This window comes from Sander vitreus, chromosome 13 (assembly GCF_031162955.1).
Source record: "Sander vitreus isolate 19-12246 chromosome 13, sanVit1, whole genome shotgun sequence".
Lineage (NCBI taxonomy): Eukaryota > Metazoa > Chordata > Actinopteri > Perciformes > Percidae > Sander > Sander vitreus.
This window is the reverse complement of record NC_135867.1, coordinates 28,070,642-28,091,185: the sequence shown is the minus strand read 5'-3', so window position 1 is coordinate 28,091,185 and position 20,544 is coordinate 28,070,642. Positions and strand designations below refer to the sequence as shown.

The 20,544-nt window shown below is 40.4% G+C and overlaps 1 protein-coding gene across 1 annotated transcript in view; it reads left to right on the top strand.

Moving 5' to 3' along the window:
• ntm (neurotrimin) overlaps positions 1–20,544 on the top strand; it is a 145,756-nt gene that overhangs the window by 105,436 nt on the left and 19,776 nt on the right. The window contains exon 3 of the mRNA XM_078266425.1: positions 16,076–16,201. Within this exon, the coding sequence (XP_078122551.1) occupies positions 16,076–16,201 (126 nt within the window). The remainder of the gene's footprint in view (positions 1–16,075; positions 16,202–20,544) is intronic.

Here is a 20,544-nt window from a genome sequence, read left to right as displayed (position 1 = left end):
TTCAGCCTAACTCTCTCTCTGGGAAGTATGCCAAAGTGTGGCTGGGCCTTCGGCCTCCAAAAGAAGACAGTTCTGAGACAAAACATTCCCTTGTCATGCAGCTGCCTAGATTCCCTGAATCTGTAGCGAGACAAACGTAATTATACATGAACAGTTTTGGTTATTAGAGACTGGCAGAATATTCTCGTCCCCTGACCTGTGATCTAATGAATGACCTGATGTTGACTAAGCTTTCCCTTTAGTCTCATCATACCGCAACATGCTGTTTGCGGAAATTCCATTTGCACTCTGCCAACAGATTGTTCTGAGCAGTTTACTTATAACTGAACTCATGTGATCTCATGGTCACTTCTCTGATCCTCTAACTATTGACACATTTTGCCCTTTTTTTGAGAACGATGAGAGCTATTAGAAGAAAACGTGACAATATTTCTCGCCGAGGTGAGGTGTCAGTACACGTGCAGAATTACGTCGGTACTAGAGAGGGCGATTCACATTACATCAATAGGTGCCAAATTTTGGTACCTGAGAGCGCAAGAGCTTCTCTGTCTTCTCTGTATGTTTCACAAAGAGCGGGGCTCCGACACACACACACGAACACAGAGTGAAACTGCGATGCCCCTTCAGCTTGTGTAAGTCACGGTAATGCCGGTAAAGCGGTCGCGAGTGTGGTTACACTTTTCAAAACTCCCGCAGACAGCGCTCGCTGCAATATAATATAATGGCGAGGTGAAAGCGGCGAACAGCAGTGCTGTTAACGTTACATTTCCTATCAGATAGACAGGCACAACAGCGTTCTCTATGCCCTGGTGACTGACTGACAGGCACAACAGCGTTCTCTATGCCCTGGTGACTGACTGACAGGCACAACAGCGTTCTCTATGCCCTGGTGACTGACTGGAGGTTTAAGGAGAAGGCAACTTTACTTCTACACAGCAATATTTCAGCAAAAAGGCAACAATTTAAAGTGCTTTACATAAAACATTAAAGAGCAATTAAAAGCTGTCATGAAAATAAAACAAGAATAGAATAAGATACAAATACAAGAATAAAAGTTCCAGTGTGACAGCATTTGGGATTCCCTGTGGAAACGTCGCAGTTATTAAGTCTGAAGATATTTGTTGTACATGAGAGAAGTAATTTGAGTTTGTGGCAAAACCTTTCACAGTGCTCATTTTTTGATTTGTAACTTTTGATGGAATAAAAGACTATTTATCCAGTCTTTCTTTAAAATAGTGTTAAAATCTGTCACACACGACGAGACACGTCACAAGAGCTATTGTGGACATCATGGAAAGTGAAGCATCAGCTGCGCTGAATAAGAAGATATGCTTGGTTTGGTAAATTATGGCTATACTAACTTATTAATATCACTGGCCAGGCAGACAATGAAGTGATTATTTAATTCCCTTAAAACTACAGCAAAAGCCTACAAAGAGATGTCTCTTTGTAGGCTTTTGATGTAGTTATACAAAAGCCGTTTATAGACTGTGAAAACGCTACCGGCCTTGCTTTGTCCTGCGTTAGAAGAATATTGCTGGCATACAGTACTCTAGCATTTTAATGGATCGGTGTGGGTACAGTACCCACCAGTACTATGTGAAGGGGGTCAAGGCTGTTTTTCTTCTCATAAATGTATATTGGGCTCTCTGTGCCACCTTGTGCACATGATCCATATGTAAACATCTTCCCACTATATGCAGTAAAAAAGCTTGAACTTTGGGTGAAAACTAAAACTCAAATAGTCGTAACTTACTGTTGCCTTGGTGACCGCAAAAAAAGAAGGGAAAGTGGGTTTATTGAGGCAGCCAAGAAATACTTGAACAGTAAAGGTCAGAATGAAAGGTGTGGGGTTACTGTATGTGTTGTTGCTGCTGCTGCTGCTGCTGCTCTCTACCAAACAACACAGGAAATGAAAGTATTTGCCACCTGACTGAAGCACATATTCCACTTCTCCAGTTTGTGTCAGGTGGTGTTGAAAGAAAAGCCCTCTGGAGTAGTCTATTACAAGTTTTCTGTTTTTACAGCCCAAACAAAGCTTGTTTATCAAAACTCTTCTGTATTGTAGAGTGTGGCGGAGCATGAGGATAATGATGTCAGCCTGTGGGTTATTCAAACACTTTGATCCAGAGCAATATATATCAACAAACTACTAAGCAGGTTGCCATGTTAGTCATTCTTCACTGCTTTGGTCCAGACTAAAATATGAAATATTACCAAGAAATTTTTGTACAGATAACCATGTTGTCCAGAGGACACATCCTAGTGATTCTAGCGATTATTTGATGTTTTCATGTAACACCAACCAGAGATTCTCACAAGTCTCTGAGCTAGAGTCCGAGTCAAGTCTTAAAGTTCCCATGACATGGTGCTCTTTGGATGGATTTATATAGGCCTTAGTGGTCCCCTAATACTGTATCTGAAGTCTCTTTTATATAGACCTTAGTGGTCCCCTAATACTGTATCTGAAGTCTCTTTTATATAGGCCTTAGTGGTCCCCTAATACTGTATCTGAAGTCTCTTTTATATAGACCTTAGTGGTCCCCTAATACTGTATCTGAAGTCTCTTTTATATAGGCCTTAGTGGTCCCCTAATACTGTATCTGAAGTCTCTTTTATATAGACCTTAGTGGTCCCCTAATACTGTATCTGAAGTCTCTTTATATAGACCTTAGTGGTCCCCTAATACTGTATCTGAAGTCTCTTTTATATAGACCTTAGTGGTCCCCTAATACTGTATCTGAAGTCTCTTTTATATAGACCTTAGTGGTCCCCTAATACTGTATCTGAAGTCTCTTTTATATAGACCTTAGTGGTCCCCTAATACTGTATCTGAAGTCTCTTTTATATAGGCCTTAGTGGTCCCCTAATACTGTATCTGAAGTCTCTTTTATATAGACCTTAGTGGTCCCCTAATACTGTATCTGAAGTCTCTTTTATATAGACCTTAGTGGTCCCTAATACTGTATCTGAAGTCTCTTTTATATAGACCTTAGTGGTCCCCTAATACTGTATCTGAAGTCTCTTTTATATAGACCTTAGTGGTCCCCTACTACTGTATCTGAAGGCTCTTTTATATAGGCCTTAGTGGTCCCCTAATACTGTATCTGAAGTCTCTTTTATATAGGCCTTAGTGGTCCCCTAATACTGTATCTGAAGTCTCTTTTATATAGACCTTAGTGGTCCCCTAATACTGTATCTGAAGTCTCTTTCATATAGGCCTTAGTGGTCCCCTAATACTGTATCTGAAGTCTCTTTCCTGAAAGAGTGCAGAATTACAGCCACTAGAGCTGTGTCTGTAGCTTTAAATGCTATTGACCTCTTGACCAACTGCAACTTTGCTCGTTTGAAAGCCATGTCTCTCTCTTTCTCATGGGTGGGCCAAATTCTCTGGGCGGGCAAAGCAAAGAAGGAGCAAGATTCCAGATCGGCCCATCTGAGCTTTCATTTTCTCAAAGGCAAAGCAGGATTCCCAGGACTCGGTTTACACCTATCACCATTTCTAGCCACTGGGGGACCATAGGCAGGCTGGGGGAACTCACATTAATGTTAAATGTTAAAAAACCTCATAAAGTAAAATGTTCATGCCATGGGACCTTTAAGTCTCTGAGCTAGAGTCCAAGTCAAGTCTCAAGTCTCTGAGCTAGAGTCTGAGTCAAGTCTCAAGTCTCTGAGCTAGAGTCCAAGTCAAGTCTCAAGTGTCTGAGCTAGAGTCAGAGTCAAGTCTCAAGTCTCTGAGCTAGAGTCAGAGTCAAGTTTCAAGTAGTCTATATTGACAACGTTTCATTTCCGGGATTGTTTAGGTGCCGCCGGTGGATTTGTGAGGACTATGGTTAACTGCTCCTCAGATCTCTGCAGGGTAAATCCAGACAGCTAGCTAGACTATCTGTTCAATCTGAGTTGCACGACTAAAACAACTTTTCAACATACTACTACCGTTGCTCCGTCCGGTGCTCAGTGCCCCCAAAAAACGATTGTTATTGGTTTAAAGAAATGGCAATAATCCAGAGCACATTTTTCTCCTATTCAGGAATGTTGTGTGGGCAAGATTGTCTCAAGTCACTGAGCAAGAGTGCACATATTTTGCATTCAGCACTTCTTTTTTTGGGGCCTTGTTGTTTAAAGCTAAAGCTTATAATGAACGGCATGTGTGGCTGCGCGCAGCAGATACGTTACGTGTTAGGTAGGCTATAGGTTACAGTCAACTCATCAGCCATTGCCTTAAAATAAAGATTGTTCACGAGTCCAGCATCTCGAGTCCGAGTCAAGTCTGAAGTCTTTTGAGTCATTGTGTGTGTGACTTAAATGCAACTAGAGTCCGAGTCTCAAACTCAAATCCTCATCTCTGACGCCAACAGCAGGTCAATATATCCACTTATCCTGTTAAATATCTCAACATCTAATGGATGGATGGACAATAATGGTTCCCAAATGATAAAGCTTAATGACTTTGTTGATCCCCTGCCATGTTTTCTCTACTGCAACCATCAGATTGAACAGTAGCAGACTAGATGCATTTTAATTTCCACTCAAGTGTTATGATCTACGGCACACTTACAGTCATGTGAAAAAATTAGGACACCCATGCTAAAGTTGACTAAAAAGAAAAATAAAAAAAATCATCTTTCGGAAATTGATCTTAATGCCTTAATTAAACAAATGAGGAAAAATCCAATCTTTAAGGACACCAATTTTCTTTGTGAATGAATAATGTAGCGTAAATAAATAAATGTTCTTCCTTAAAATACAGGGGGCATAAGTCAGTACACCCCTATGTTAAATTCCCATAGAGGCAGGCAGACTTTTATTTTGAAAGGCCAGTTATTTCATGGATCCAGGATACTATGCATCCTGATAAAGTTCCCTTGGCCTTTGGAATTAAAATAGCCCCCCCACATCATCACAGACCCTTCACCATACCTAGAGATTGGCATGGGGTACTTTCCATAAAATCATCTCTCAATGCAAATAAAACCAGCTATTAGGCTAACTGAAATAAAGGCATGCCAATCTCTAGGTATGGTGAAGGGGATGTGATGATGTGGGGGGGGGAGGCTATTTTAATTCCAAAGGCAAAGGGAACTTTATCAGGGTCATAGTATCCTGGATCCATGAAATAACTGGCCTTTCAAAATAAAAGTCTGCCTGCCTCTATGGGAATTTAACATAAGGGTGTACTTACTTATGCCCCCTGTATTTTAAGGAAGAACATGTATTTATTACGATATATTATTCATTCACAAAGAAAATTGGTGTCCTTGAAGATTGGATTTTTCCTATTTTTTTTAATTAATGCATTAAGATCAATTTCCTAAAGATGATTTTTTTATTCCTCTTTTTAGTTAACTTTAGCATGGGTGTCCTAATTTGTTCACGACTGTATCTTGGTTTTCCAGTCGACTCATTTGCCTTAAACCATCACACGGTCAGAGCAAACAAGGATTATGAACAGGATTACACTTTGTTCAAAGTGTATAATAATTAGCAACATGACCCTAAGATATGTCCAAGAATTTGATAACCTGACAGCTTGTATTGTATAAATTGGAAACTCAACCTTTTGTTTTGATTGCATAGTGGTTCAGCCTTGGCCTCTTGCACCACAGCTAAACAGAAGCAACGCTGACTCGCTTGCCGTATGCTTTTGTCATTCATGAAGGGTAAATGGGGATTAAACTGACATCCAATAAATCATTCATAGAGATTGTGTTTTACAAACAAGTTAAAGCACTGGTGATGCTCTATTCGTGGGATTTTAGTTGATGATCCTCACATGTCAAAACAGAGATGTTTCCTTGTTACTTTGAAATGGAAATGACAAAAAGTTAGCTTGGAGAGATTTGTCAGGAATAAAGAAAGAAAAGAAAAAACAATGTTTATTCAGGGAAACCTAATGAGTGTGAGGCATCCAGAAGTCATCATCACAGCCTACGCAGCCATCAACGATGTCTACAAGATGTCGGATTTAGACGTGTTATTTATACGTCTTGAGACACTCAGATACATCTTCAGATGTCTGTATGTCAATCTTAACACACCACACAAGAGCAGTTCTAATTTAAATGTACCCATGAAGTTGTCACATCAGAATGCTAATGGTTATGGCTAACGTACTGTATGTGGACATATTAAATACATGTATTATGATCATTAACGGATACATTAATCAAGAAATTAAAACAATTAAAAAGATATAAATGTGTTGAAACGATTTTTGTCCCCTTTATTTTATTTGACTCTAGATAAATGCTACACAAAAGTATTGAATTTCCCTGAAAATAGGTTTTGATTTCTTTCAAGTCTACTTTAGTCTATATACACGACGTTCCACTGCGGTGCTACCGGAAATTCCGCCGGTTGTCCTCTTTTTAGCCGGATGTCGGTCACCTTCCTCTTTCTTTGTGTTGGCGTTTTAACCTCTGGTGGATTTCTGAGATCAACATGTCCTGGATTTATTTCAGTTACCCGGCTTCACCTAACGTAACAACCGTGGTCCTCCATAACCTGTGTCACGACGGTGGTTAACAACTAGTTCAATCAACCCAGGGTTTCCCAATCCAGCGGCGCCGGTTCACATAAAAGAGCAACGACCAATCGCAAACATCTACCAGAGCTGCATATTTTATATAAAAAGAGCAAATTATAATTCTACATAAATATGAAGAACACAGACACGGTTTTACAGGCAAAACGCAATACAGTCGCTGCCTCCTTAAACAGGAGGAAAGCTGGCAAAAAAATAGCCGACGCCGTAGATGCATATATCACAACGCTTATTAATATCACTTCCCCCATCAGTCAGGACCAAGATCTGACCATAATTACACTTGTCCTTTCCATAAACTGTCGTTGCTTTAGCCAGTTATTTCAGTTGTAACCCTGGCAGCGGGAAGAGATCGTGAGAGCAAATAAAATATATAAAAACATAATTCAAACCGATGTGCGTATTGGCAACACACGGCTCAAGAAGCCGATAGCCTATATGTAATTCACTCCCATTAAAATCTATATATTTCATAACAATACCCATCAGGGAATGCTAACGGGGTTGTCGGTTTCTAAATGTTTTAACTTTTATGAGCCCATCCCTCTCCCCCCCCCTCTCTCTCTCTGTCTCTCTCTCTCTCTCTGTCTCTCTCTCTCTCTCTGTCTCTCTCTCTCTCTCTCTCCGCACACAGAGCTCCACCTGATCTTCTAAGAACGGTGACGCCGTTATCAATTGAGTATTGATTGGTCAGTAGGTGGAGCTTTTACACCAGTTGATCTCTAATCTCCAACATAACCTGCTCCAGACCAGGTTAGGTGTTCAGTGTAAGTTACCACGGCGATTTAACCCGGTAACAAGTGATCCACCGTCGTGGTACCGGAAACCCTGGGTTGAACCTGAAGTTACCTCATTAAGGTCAAATCTTGCTTCGTAGTACAGACCTCAGATCTCTGCAGGGTAAATCCAGACAGCTAGCTAGACTATCTGTCCAATCTGAGTTTTCTGTTGCACGACTAAAACAACCGTTGAACGTACACATGTTCCACCAAAACAAGTTCCTTCCTGAGACTATTTAGCAGCAGCACCATGGCTCCATCCGGCGCTTAGCCCCGCCCAAGACGATTGTGATTGGTTTAAAGAAATGTCAATAAACCAGAGCACGTTTTTCTCCCATCCAGGAATGATGTGTGGACTAGCCAGACCTTCCTCCGCAGCGCTGTGGAGGAAGGTCTGGCCATGCGAGACTAAATCTATTTTCATACAATACTCACAAGCCCATATGTATATTTAAAGAGTTATTGGTAATTCCTGCTGTATTCATTTCATCCCTCTACAATGGCCATGAAGTGATCCCTTTCTAATGCAGCTCAGTACTCTAACCGTGTGTCCAGATAGAAAGAAAAGACCTGTCATCTCCACGCAAATTGAAAATATTTCAACAGCTGAGTTCTAAGATCAGTCCGAGGCTGGGCTGAACATAAACACAGTCACAGTCCCGCAGACATGCTCACAGCTAACGTCTGTACAGTCAGTACATTGGCTGTGTTGGGAATAAACACAAACGGTCCAGTGGCCACACTTATGTACATATTGGAGGATTCTACACCTCATGCAATGCTAACGTTCAGGGCCAGTGAATATCCTTTGGCAGATAAAAAGGGTGTGGGATTGTGCAGTGAATGTGAAACAAGTCTGACTTCCATGCAGGAGATCGGTGCAATCTGTCACAAACGTACAAAAAACTGCAACCACGATCTTACTTTGCCTAAGTATTTATCTCGCCTAACCTTAACCGTAGTTTATTTACCATAAGATATAACCCTAACCATACTGTATCTGCCATGCACATATATTTTATTCAGCTACGCTCTTAAAAATGTTGGCAATAGAGGTACAAAAAAAACAACCTTGTAATTGAATGTATCCTGGGGTTTTGCAAAATAGCAATATTATTAGAGCTGTCAAAATTAATAATATAAACTGAACAAAAATAATAATAACAAAACAAATTTTGACAAGCGCATTCTGTGATTTGGACCTTTGCCACTTCCGTGGTTTAGGAAATCAGGAAGCGATGCAGCACGGCTGCACTCACCGGAGAGTTCTCTCAGTAATCACAGTCACTGCACCTTATTTTGACCCACAGTGGGAACTTCGGTCGCACGCTTCAACTGTTATGAAGATAGAGGAGAGGCATTTCACAGAGCACTTTCTGCCAGTAGCCAGACAGCAGGACATAAAACATAGAGTCAGCGCACTGACCACTGATGAGTGGTCAGTGCAAATGACTGCAGCGGCCAGACAACTCCCGTTGGAGCATATGCCCCGCGTGGCACATAGCCTCCACCGAGCCATCACAGTTTCTCTCAACCTGATTTGATCCCACTCAGTAGAAGTGGATGTTTTTGGGAGCCGTTATTTTCCCGCATGTGAGGTTAAACACAATGACATTGTTACATTACATTGTTACATGCAGCTGACCAGTCTTGTACAATGTCTCTGTTGCTGTAAAGCATGAGCTCCATTATTTGTACAGTAAAGTACATTTAGAAGAGATAAAAAATGTGTGATTAGTTTGCAATTAATATAATAATAGTTAACTATTGACAATCATGCGATTAAATATTTGAATATCATTATTTTGATGATAGGGTTGTTGTAAGACACCGTCGCTGCGTCCAGAGCTTAGCGCCGCCCAAGACGATTGTGATTGGTTTAAAGAAAAGCAAACAAGCCAGAGAGTTTTTTCTCATATCCCAGAATGCATCTGTAGTGTAGCCAGACCTTACTCCACAGCGCTGTGGATATATACCTGGCAATGCGTGACTAAAGAGAAATAAGAGTAAATAAAGATTTTAAAGTTAAACTTTAGTCAAGGAATTATTTATGGAGACACACTGTTAATATTTGATAAAATCTCTCAGTGACCAATCAACAATCATCCATACATTACATTACATGTCATTTAGCTGACGCTTTTATCCAAAGCAACTTACAGTTGTTATATATCAGAGGTAGTACGCCTCTGAAAGCAACTAGGGGTTAGGTGTCTTGCTCAGGGACATATTGTTTGATGTATCGCAGTGGGAATCAAACCCAGGTCTCACACACCAGAATCACCACCCTTAATAAAGTCAACAATGTAAATATTGTTATACAATTTATGTTTAAATACACCACTGACAGAAAAAAATTCTGTAAATAAACCATTTTTAGGAAGTTATTCATTTACTTTGTTACTTTGAAGAACTCTGGCGATAATAAGCAGCTCATTTCTGGGGTTTTGTGTTTTCAATCTTTTTCTTCTATTCATATATTATTATGCAAAGCATATTCAGAGCTGTGCACAAGAGGACCGCGTTTACTTTAAAGTGTTTCCGTGCGGTAGAAATCACAACATTTGGATCAGTGGGGACATAATATTGAGATGAAACTCAGTTTAAACTGGCCTGCTGCTTTTGAAAAGAATGTATTTGTCTGTGAAATGGTATTGTCTAATTCAGGAGAGCTTATCTGTGTATCCAGTACAGGCAAACATGTCAAATGGAACAAAACAACATACTTGCACATCATATTTTGAACCACCCTCACCATGTGTCCACACTGTTAAATTAATTAGGGGCAGTGTTGTGACCAAGTCATCTTTGCTCAAGTCATTTGGTCCAAATCTCAAGCCAGTCTCGAGTTATTTTATTTGGGTCAGGTCACAGGTTATGTCAAGTCAAATCCCAAATCAAGATAAAGCACTCTTAGCTGTAGTATCCTGTCTTTATGAAGAGAAAAGACAAGGTATTAGTAGCCCTTCTAATAAAATGATTGGCTAGTTTGTATAACTAGTACCAAAACACCATTTTTGATGAGCAGGTTTTTCCATCTTGCGTGAAATTTTTAATTCCAAAAGTGATTACTCGTGGCACAGACGCAGCCATTGTGGTGGTCTGGTCCGACTAATGAGGCTTCATCAGTGCTCTTTGATGTTATGTGTTGCCATAGCGAGGAGTTTGACTGACGGCCAATCATCCAATCATGCATAGCATATGTGAATCATGACATGATTCACATATGCTATGCAGCTGCCGCTGCTGACTTGATGGTTGGACAGAAATGTGACAACATTAAACTAGAACTGCAAGCAGTTATGACGGGGTCCAAGCCTCCCCGGCGAGAGTAACCCCTGATGACACGCAGAGCCCACGAAAGCGGAACCCACGACAGTGGAGCCAGCGAAAGGAGAACCCAAAGCACGATGGCAGCAATGCAAAAGTCAGGAAATTTCACTAAGTGCTAGCTCCAAAGTCTGTAGTGAAATGCAATAGCAAATTTCCCATTCATTGAGTAAAAGGCCAAAACGCTTCTACCTTAATTATAGCACCTCCTAGAGGCAGATCTTCACCAAATCTGGTATAGAGCCGCAGAGTGGCATGTAGAACAATAATCTCAAGTTGTGTGATGATAGCATTTACTGCGGCAGAGATATTGCTATTGCAAATTTCCCATTTAAATGCATTGACTTATTTGCCAAAACGCAAAAGCACACAGTCGGACAAAATTTGCAATTAGCCATACATTTTTGTGAAACGGCACATATTTGACCTCTACATAGTTGATTTCTTGCATAAAAAAGTTTCAGAAGTGAATTTAGTAATTAAATAGCAGACGAACAATGTATACAATTTCTGAGATCTGCGCGACCTATTCAGAAGAAAAGCTGACCTCAGATCAGTGGTGTAGCCTATTAAATGTTGGGGCGTGACAAAGACTAGAGACCAGAGCCAAATAAGGTAGGAGTTGAGGAGTTGACGTCAACTTTTAGCTTCGTTGAGATTTGCCCGTTTTCAGAGTCAGTTTCAGAATGTGAGATTTGCAGAGGAAAGAGGTGTCAATGGGACTTTGAGGTTTGTCCTAGTTACCCACTAAACTGTCATTATTCAACTATGACAAGGTAACATCGGTTTTGCATTCTATCACCCCTTTAACTTCCAATTTGACTCTCAAGTCATTCGGTTTTCATCAAGTCAAAAGTCATCAAAACGGTCTTTATCCATGGCTTGGACCTTCCTTCGCAGCGCTGTGGAGGACGGTCTGGCAAAGCGAGACTGCCCTTCAGACCCACCCTTGTTGGTTTTTCTTTCCAAAAAAGTAGGAGGATTTTTTTTTATGTAATAGGAGTAGCTCTTTTATCTCATTCACCTGATCATTTCATTGGTTCTTCTGAGTGACCTATACAGATGGAAAGGGCATTACGAAGGTTGATCCACGCATGCAGGTTTATAGTCCTGATTGTAACCATCTGTCTTCACCTTGGAGCAGCACTCTCAGAGGACTTAGTAATATCTTTCCTGAACAGAGTGCTTGGTATTATAAATCTATCCTTTGCTTGTTCAGAGGCAATTTGCGCGGTGCTCCTTTACAATTGCTGTATAAGGTTTAGCCCTGAGCATTTGGGGAGAATGTTTTTCAAAACACTGTTTGACGTCATGTGCAGTATTTGAAACATCTGTGATAAAGCTTTATTTATGTGATATGATCATCCTTTTACTGGGTTAGTGCTGCATGTGAACATTAGGAACCTGGAAATGAAACTAATTTCCCAGAGATGTATTTCACAGACCTGCTGTACAATTCTACACAGTAGCATTCCTTTCATGCACTGTGGATAGTTAAGGTGGTGCCTGAGAGCATCTGTCCAATAGTTCATTTAGAAGACAGCTTGATTAAGCAGTCTACCTTGAGAAAAAGACTGGGAGCCATACAAATCTCTAGCTGCTAAGAAATCAATACATTTTTGCAGCAGCTCCGGTTTATACAGCAGAAAGTGCAAGCACAATACAACTTAACATGCTTTAAGAATTCATTTTGAATCAATTGAGTACTAGTGCAGTAATCTTCAGGAGTTCTTAACAAGTGAAACTGTATTGAAAAAAGGTGAAATGCTATCACCCCATTCAGATATTCTTTGTAGTTGTTTGAAAGAAAACAACATTTTTGTGAACTTAATGGAAGGTACTGTGCAGTGAAAATGTGTTCACAGGCTCTGAAAATGTTTCCATGGGCGGCAGTGTGCTTCTGGATATAGTTCTCAGAGCCTAATTGTATCCCTGTGCAGGGTGACATTAAATGTTAGTGCTGGGAACAGAGCTAGCAGTGCTGTCTGTCGACCATGCTCGTTCAAGCTAACAAGATTTCACACCCATAAACAAAAGATATTTTAAAGACACTATATATACTTATTCAGTCTCCTTGTCACTTCACCTATTTTGAACCTGAATGTATACATTATGCTTGGCCTTGCCTCAACTGTTCAGTATTTCAAGCTTGCCTCGCTCAGTTGAAGCTCCACAGCATTTGGTAGAGCTTAAACTGATTTTCAGCCACTTGGGGGCAACAAAAAAACAGACCAGAAAGAAAACACTGACATAGCACCCATATTAAGTTGAAATGGCGAAATTGCAGCACACGGAGCAACATTAGTATGCATTTGTCATGTTTGTATCCCAACAAGTCCTCCAAACCATAGGTTGTTCAAATCTCACCCTTTACAGCAACAACAGGAGCGTCTCATAGATTAATGCCCCTAGCGCTAGCAGAAAATGCAAGCCAGAGGAGCATTTACGCCCCCGCAACTCTAAACCTAACGGTCGCGGTTATAAACACGCCGTTAACGTTGTGAATTGGTCACAGTTTGGTTAGGTTTAGGCACCAAAACTATTTATGTTTAGAAAAAGATCGTTGTTTGGTCGTTCGGTTCAAATAATTGGACATTTGTTACGTTACCTTCGGTTATGCAGGCGACGCTGAACGTGATGTAGTTCCGTTTGTTTCGGTAAAGTTAAAAAAATCTCGGCGTTTTCAGACTGCACTGTGCCTGCTCATATGACTTGTTCTCCCGAGGTCCTGTAGCTGTAATAATGGATAATGCTAACGCTAATGGTTGTAAGTCACCATGTGTTATATTAATACATCCATGGTATGTATGCTGTAAAGCCTGTAACGTGGATGAGAGATGAAGCCATGGATGTCATTAAGAGAAGCTCTGTTCACGAAACTGCAGGCTAACCTTAGTAGCTAGCGCTAGCTAGTAGCTAGCTAGTGTGCCAGTGCGTTTTAGAATCAATTTTAAGATTTTATTGTTTGTTTTCAAGGCCTTAAACGGCTTGGCCCCGGGGTATCTGTCCGAGATCTTAACCCTGCGTGAGCACGACCGGTCCTTGCGGTCCTCAAATCAGCTGGTTTTAGAAGTCTTTTGCAGTCGCTGCCCCGAGACTCTGGAACAAGTTGCTCCCTAAAATTCGGACGACTACAGATGTAGCGCTTTTTAGGTCTAAACTCAAACCTTATCTGTTTAGAAAGGCTTTTAATACATAGTAGTGGTGTGACAATTTCCCTCTCCTATTTATATGTAACCTTTTCTGATTTTATTGTTTCTATGTGTCATTCTTTTTATTGTATGATATGTTATATGATGTGTGTTTTAGTCTTGGTTTCTGATGTGAAGCACTTTGGATACCTTTTGGTTACTGTAAAGTGCTATATAAATAAATGTTGATTGATCGATAGTAGCACAACATAACAATTACATCTCCTTGGTTGTCAAAATACATCATTGGAATGAACTGGGCTTCCCGCCGAACGCTGTATCCAGTTATCTTAATACATTCATGGTCTCTACCTGTGTCTGTCTGCTGTTAGTAGCTGAGCAGGTAGCGTGCTTAATAGTTATTCACCCCTGAAGATAATACAGTAATTGTGCAATATGTTTACTACTTAGCAAAGTTACTGTAGATAAATTCATAGCTTGGTCAGTGGTGTGTGCTCTGTTCGGAGTGCCTCTACCACCCCCTTGTGACCCCAGGGTACAATAAACCCTAACCTGCATAACTACATGTGGTACAGTAGCCCCTTGGTACAGGAGTCCCTTTTCTTTACCTCTGACCCTTAGAAAGTCCTGTGCAAGCCTCTGAGCTTCTTAGTAGACCGTTATAAATGACAAGAACTGCTGGCTAACCAGTTTCATGGACTTAAGGCAAGAAAGAGCATATCTCGCTCTCTGTTTGTTGGATTCAAAGCTCAGCAACAAAAAGCTTTACTTGGCCATAGGGAATTAAACATGTCTGACACAAAGCAGAGTGAATTAAACATGCAATGATAACAACATTTGCATTTTGTTTTATTGATGTGTGCTGCAAAAGGGGATATTGACTTTATGCTGTTTAAAATAAATCTATTTTGTTGTAGGGTATACCTCATACATTTGTGTTAAAAAAGCAATTGCTCTGGTGAATTGTGCTTAATATTCATTGCATTATTCATTAGAAAACTGTTGTCATTGGAGTAAGGAATGGGGATCGTCTCATAAATGAATGCGACTGACACTTCTTCCTGTACCTTGCGCGATCATGGACGCCTGGCCAATCGTATCGCATGAATGCTATTGAAGGGCGGGCCTTGCCTAGAACTGCAGTGGGTTCCATGATAACGCGTTATGCCTTTACACCAGCTTTTTGTCTTTCTTGTAACTGAAAAAATCTAGCCTGACATTGCCAGAACAAATTGCAAATGCGGATTAGTCTGGAACCGAAAAGAGATACAACAAAAATATTTATTAATTTAATGATTAAATAAGGTAGTGTCTCCAAACTTACCTCAATTATAACGTGTTTCCTGCTAGTTGTACTACAGCACTTACTTTTAAGAAATAAGCATATGCCTATTTTTGAAAATATGTTTGAATCTCTTTTTGGTGTTGTAGTTTGTAGACGGCCCCTAAGCACTCGTCTTGCTGTCTCAACACCGGAACTAAACAGAGCTGGATTAGCAGAACTTTCATGCATTTCTTTCACATCTACTGCAGTCAGATTCACTGTGTTCACTCGGAAGGAATCACTTCACATGGGTAGGCACTTCTAATGACATTTCGAACATGTTAAGAGGCTAAAAACACGTTTAAAACTTGCCCGGTTTCAGCCTCCTGGGTGCAAAGGATAACACGGTGTAGGTAACACCGTTTATTTTAGTTTTTCTCGCTACTGACAGCACTCCAAATTTACAAACAACAGAGCTACATGTTGGAAAAGACCGGATTTCTCCTTCTGCCTGCTTTAGGAAACATTTCCTTTGTTGGATCTGTTTTATTTAAATAAACCTTCAAGACCTGCACACTGCCTCCTCGTCTCAATCACATTTTGGGTCCAAGCCTGCACATTCCCTGACAAATGTGGGGTAAAACAAACTATCCATGCATGATTATAATCAGATGCAATGTCAGCAATGATTACAAATGAATTAGCATCCCAAAATACTACTAATAGCAGTTAAATGTATGGTTTACCACTCAATGTAGTTTATTTATTTTTATTTTTTTTCCAATGGTTTAATATTAATTGTACTTTGCCATTCTTCCACTAAACTATTTTTATTTGAAAGCAGCATTCCAGTCATAGCTTTTAGACTTTACATCCTTACTTCCTTGAAGTTACAGTAGAGCAACTTGGAGGAAACATGTCTTAAAAAACAATAAAAAGCACAAATTCATGTGTAAAATTGTTCTCCTTTATTTCCCTTTACCCATTTTTTCCTTTGCTTTTACAGTGCCACCAGAAATCATCAACCTGTCAACAGATATTGTGGTAAATGAAGGCTCCAACGTCACCCTGATGTGCCAAGCCAGCGGTAAACCAGAGCCTTCCATCAGCTGGAAACTCATCTCCTCCTCAGGTAACTTGTTAGTCCTGTGAATAAGTACAGTACTTGCTCGCAGGTTTCTCTATAGAGCTCCCCCTACAGCTTCAGAATAGATATTTGGCAACACTGTTGTAAAAACTCGTTGGTGACTCTCCCTTCTCCCATCTTCTCCCTCTGGTCATGTGCATTTGTTTTCATAGAAGCTGGCGAACGCACGGAGCCATGTCCACTGAGGTAGATGGCTAGTAAGCTAGCTAGTGAGCCCGTAACAGACAGCGATCATAATGAAAAATTTTACAGACAATAGCAAACATCCTGAGGTCACAATAACAAGAAATACAAAGATTAAACTGAGTTTATCCCAAAGATACTTACAAGTGCAACAGCAAGAACGCCAGGTCAGCATCGGATTTGCAGGCTTCTGTTTGTCTCAGTTCTCGCCATTCTGAAAACACAGGTCCGATGTTTCCTCGTGTCTGACTCCTCTCTCAGTCAGTCTGCCATTTTCTCTTTTTCTCTGTTCCTCCAACAATGCTTTCCTAGCTTTCTGCTTCTTTTTTGCCGGCTCAGCCATGACGATAGTGTGAAAAACTCCATCGCCACCTTGTTCTTATAGCTAGCCGGTTCCTGGATGTGTGCAGTGCCGTAAAGCAATTCATTACATGGCGAGACCTGATATCACATGATACTTCCTGACGCTGAGGGTGGTTTTTCCGCTCACAGACGCGAGACGACCACCATTCAACCCGAAAAAAGTCATATAACCATTCCAATGACTCCGAAGCTGTTCAGTTAAGGTAAATTAAGCTAAAAAAAAAACTGCATAGTTCCCCTTTAAACAAATCACTTGTTGTGCTTCCTACTTCAATTTTCTCACTGTCCTTGTCGCTGCCTGTCTCTCTTCCACTCAGCCCTCTCTGTTTATCGCCCCATCTCTGACTTTGTTTGACCCCTGGTGGATTTCTCGCTTCACTTGTTACCCATCATTACCTGTTTCCAGATCCTCATTACAACGTAATTGTTCACAGGAAAGCAAACTGACCCTGTTGTTATTGGACTAATTAATTAGGATAATAGGATAGATGTAAATGTTCTGGAGGCACTTTGAATGACAGGATTAATGCAGTGAGCATTAACACAGTGTGGAGCGTTATAAATTCTTAGGCACGCCATGCAAGTATGTCCAAAATCAGGATAGTTCTATTGTGCATGCTCAATGGCATTCATGCCATTATTCTTTTCCGAAGAATAAAGGAAACCAAATGCTATTTCTGTATCCCAGTGTGTCCATGCTTCACTTAATCAGGCAAGATGTTTGTATTCATAATGAGTTACATTTAAAAAACAGAGCCTTTGTGCTTTCATCTGTGCTGTTCTTTGTGTTGAAGCTGGGATCCGGGAATTGAAATGTTAATATGACACAAGTGTGACTGACCTGTCTGTACGCAGATAAGCAGGGAGAGGGGACATTGATTGGCTCCTTTTTGTGAAATGTGACATGCTTGTGTATACGTTATCACACATGCTGTGTAGAACAGACGGCCGTAGGACTTCCTTGTTTCCTTTCTTTTGTTTTAAGGAGAGAAGGCAGTTGCCTGCTACCAGTCACACTTTTTGGGTCAAATGGTAAAAAGTCTGGGGATTTTGATGTCTGATGGTGTTGTATCTTCTTGTTTACTCTAGCACATGAGCATCTGCATTTATGTTTCCATGTTTTTGTACATTGTAAATTCTTGGTGTTAAATTGCAATTGGTGCAATTTAAAGACATTGCACACTCTGGTTTGAGTGACATACAGTTTCTTGCAACCAATACCTTTATGTTTAATGAGGCAGTGTAGGAGCACATTGTTCAGCTGTCTGTCTGGTTTCTAGACTGCTGCTCTATGCCTAGCATACTGAGTTCTTGCAGGATACAAATATATAGCAGTAGAATCTTAACCACTACACATTTGTAAACAAAGGACAAGGAATATTGCGGTACAAACACCACTACTGTTAAAGCAACACTAGAGAACTTTTCCCGCTTCGGTCCCCCTACAGGTTGGAAGCGGAATTGTCCATTACATTACATTACATTATGCAAGTTTGCCAGATCAGGTAGCGGATCTGTAGTTGGAATGAACTGGACAATGTAATGTAATGTAATGGACAGTTCCACTTCCAACCTGTAGGGGGACCAAAGAGGGAAAAGAGCTCTAGTGTTGCTTTAAAGCTATAGTTCAAAACGTATACATATAAATGAACGTTTCTTACATCCAAGCCCTTGCCAAAGTTTACACAATGCTGAGTGATATTCTCACTCCCAACTCGACAACATACTGACGGACCCCTTGTCGTCCCGTTGTAACGACTTAGTTAGGGTTAGGAAAAAACAAGAACGGGACACAAATACCAACAAAGAAAGACATCCGGCCAAAAAGAATGTCATTCAGCTGAATTTCCGGCAGCACCGGAGCAATCCCGGAAGTGGAACGTCGTGGATATAGACAAATTATTACTATTTTAACAGAAATTGTCCATATGTGATTCACAGTTGTATTGCTACATTTTGAATTGCATTATGGGCCCTGTATCTGTGCTCCGACAACTTTTGGCAGCCTTGGAGGCGAAAGTGACACAATTGTATCCGTCTGGATTACAGCCGTAAATTATTGGGTTAGCGTGCTTCAAAAAAGCATAAAGGGCCAAACGCCAAAAGGGTGAAAAATGTGTCAAAAAAAGCTTAAAATTCATTAAAGAACTGATTCATTTTAGAAGTTTACTAACTGAGCAGCTTTGTATGGGAGATTTTTACTGTAACTACATGCTAAATTTCCATTTTTAAGTACGGGGAAAAGTCTGCCAGAACTGTTTTAGTTATTTTACGGATTTATTTCTTAAGAGTGCAGAAGGATGCCGATACAGCCTATTTGTACTGAGAACTAATAGTTCATTAACTCCACAACAACATTGTTACATGAGCAGTACTCAAAGTGCCGTCAACTAACCTTGCTCACTTACAGCGTACCTTATTATTCAGGCACTCTCATCGGTTACACGCTCAATCTACCTGTATTACACAATACCTTTATGGGGGGGTGTTTACAGCAACGCAGCGTTATTATGAATCCCACTGCTTTTCTTAACCACGTCGACAGTGTTTGTGTAATTACTCTCACTGCCAGAGGGGGGAGACAAATGTTCCGCACTTCAGCTTTAAAATGATGGAGAACCTTATTCCTTACTAGACTGAGCTTCATTTCCTAAAATCCTCTTTAGACTAAAATAATCTTAGTCCATGGAGTTGCAACGGGACTGACACTATCGTCTCAGCCTTACAATGCTTTGGTCTGCACACACACGCTGAAGACCTACTTACCAGTAACACTCACCAAGAAAGATGGAATATCAGTCTTTGACATTTGTGTAAACCGAATGCTATCAAGTATTTCTAACTTACTGTGTTACAGTGTGGATAACAACAGCTGCTTTTGAACTAGGCTCAGAAGAGGATGAAAGAAAAGACGTGAGAGTGAAGGCATCATTACATTTTGGTATTTCTGTGTGGGGGGGGAAGACTCGTACAAAATCAAAGACTGTGTCTGCCAAACACTGTAGCTTCACATGAGAAAATCCAGACAAATCTAACATTTGGACTGAAGTGTCTAACAGAGACTGTTACAGTAACTACAGTACAGTAACTGCCTTCATTCAAAAAAAGTAATAAGGACAAAGGATAGGTCATCTTTGCTACTATGTCTAACTACAATACATTGGCTAAATTAAACTGACAAACTGACTGTTTGTTGCAGATGAGAGCTGAAGGGCTGCAGCCTTTTACCCTGACTTTGAATGCCATTCAAATCATTCACACTTTTGGCCTTCAAAGATGATACGACACGTATTCAAAACTTGTTACGAGTCAAGTCAATTTCATTTATATAGTCCAATATCCTTAATTTGCCTCAAGGGGCTTTACAGCGTATAACACCCACTGTCATATGCTGAGGGACCATCGATTCAGATAAGGAAAAATCCCTTTAATGATATTAAGCTGTGGCTGTCACACAACTGCCTTCATTTGAATGAAGATAAAACTGAGTATATTATCTAAAGTACTTCTCATTAGCTAGGCACAGATGATGTCATTTCCCATCGTTTCAGACTTTTTTTGGCCTAAAAAAGATCCTTTGATCCCAAAGCTTGTTTTGGTCCAATTGTTCTCTCCGTCCATCTTCATTATATGGGACTAGGCATCATGGTCAGTGCAAGTGACACTTTAATGACAGTTGAATGGCTGGATGAAGTTCAAACTCTTTTTTTTTTTTTTTTTTTATCTCAGTGTTCGGGTGTTATAGCTGAGCGTGTACAAAAGTAAAAATAGTGCCGAATCAG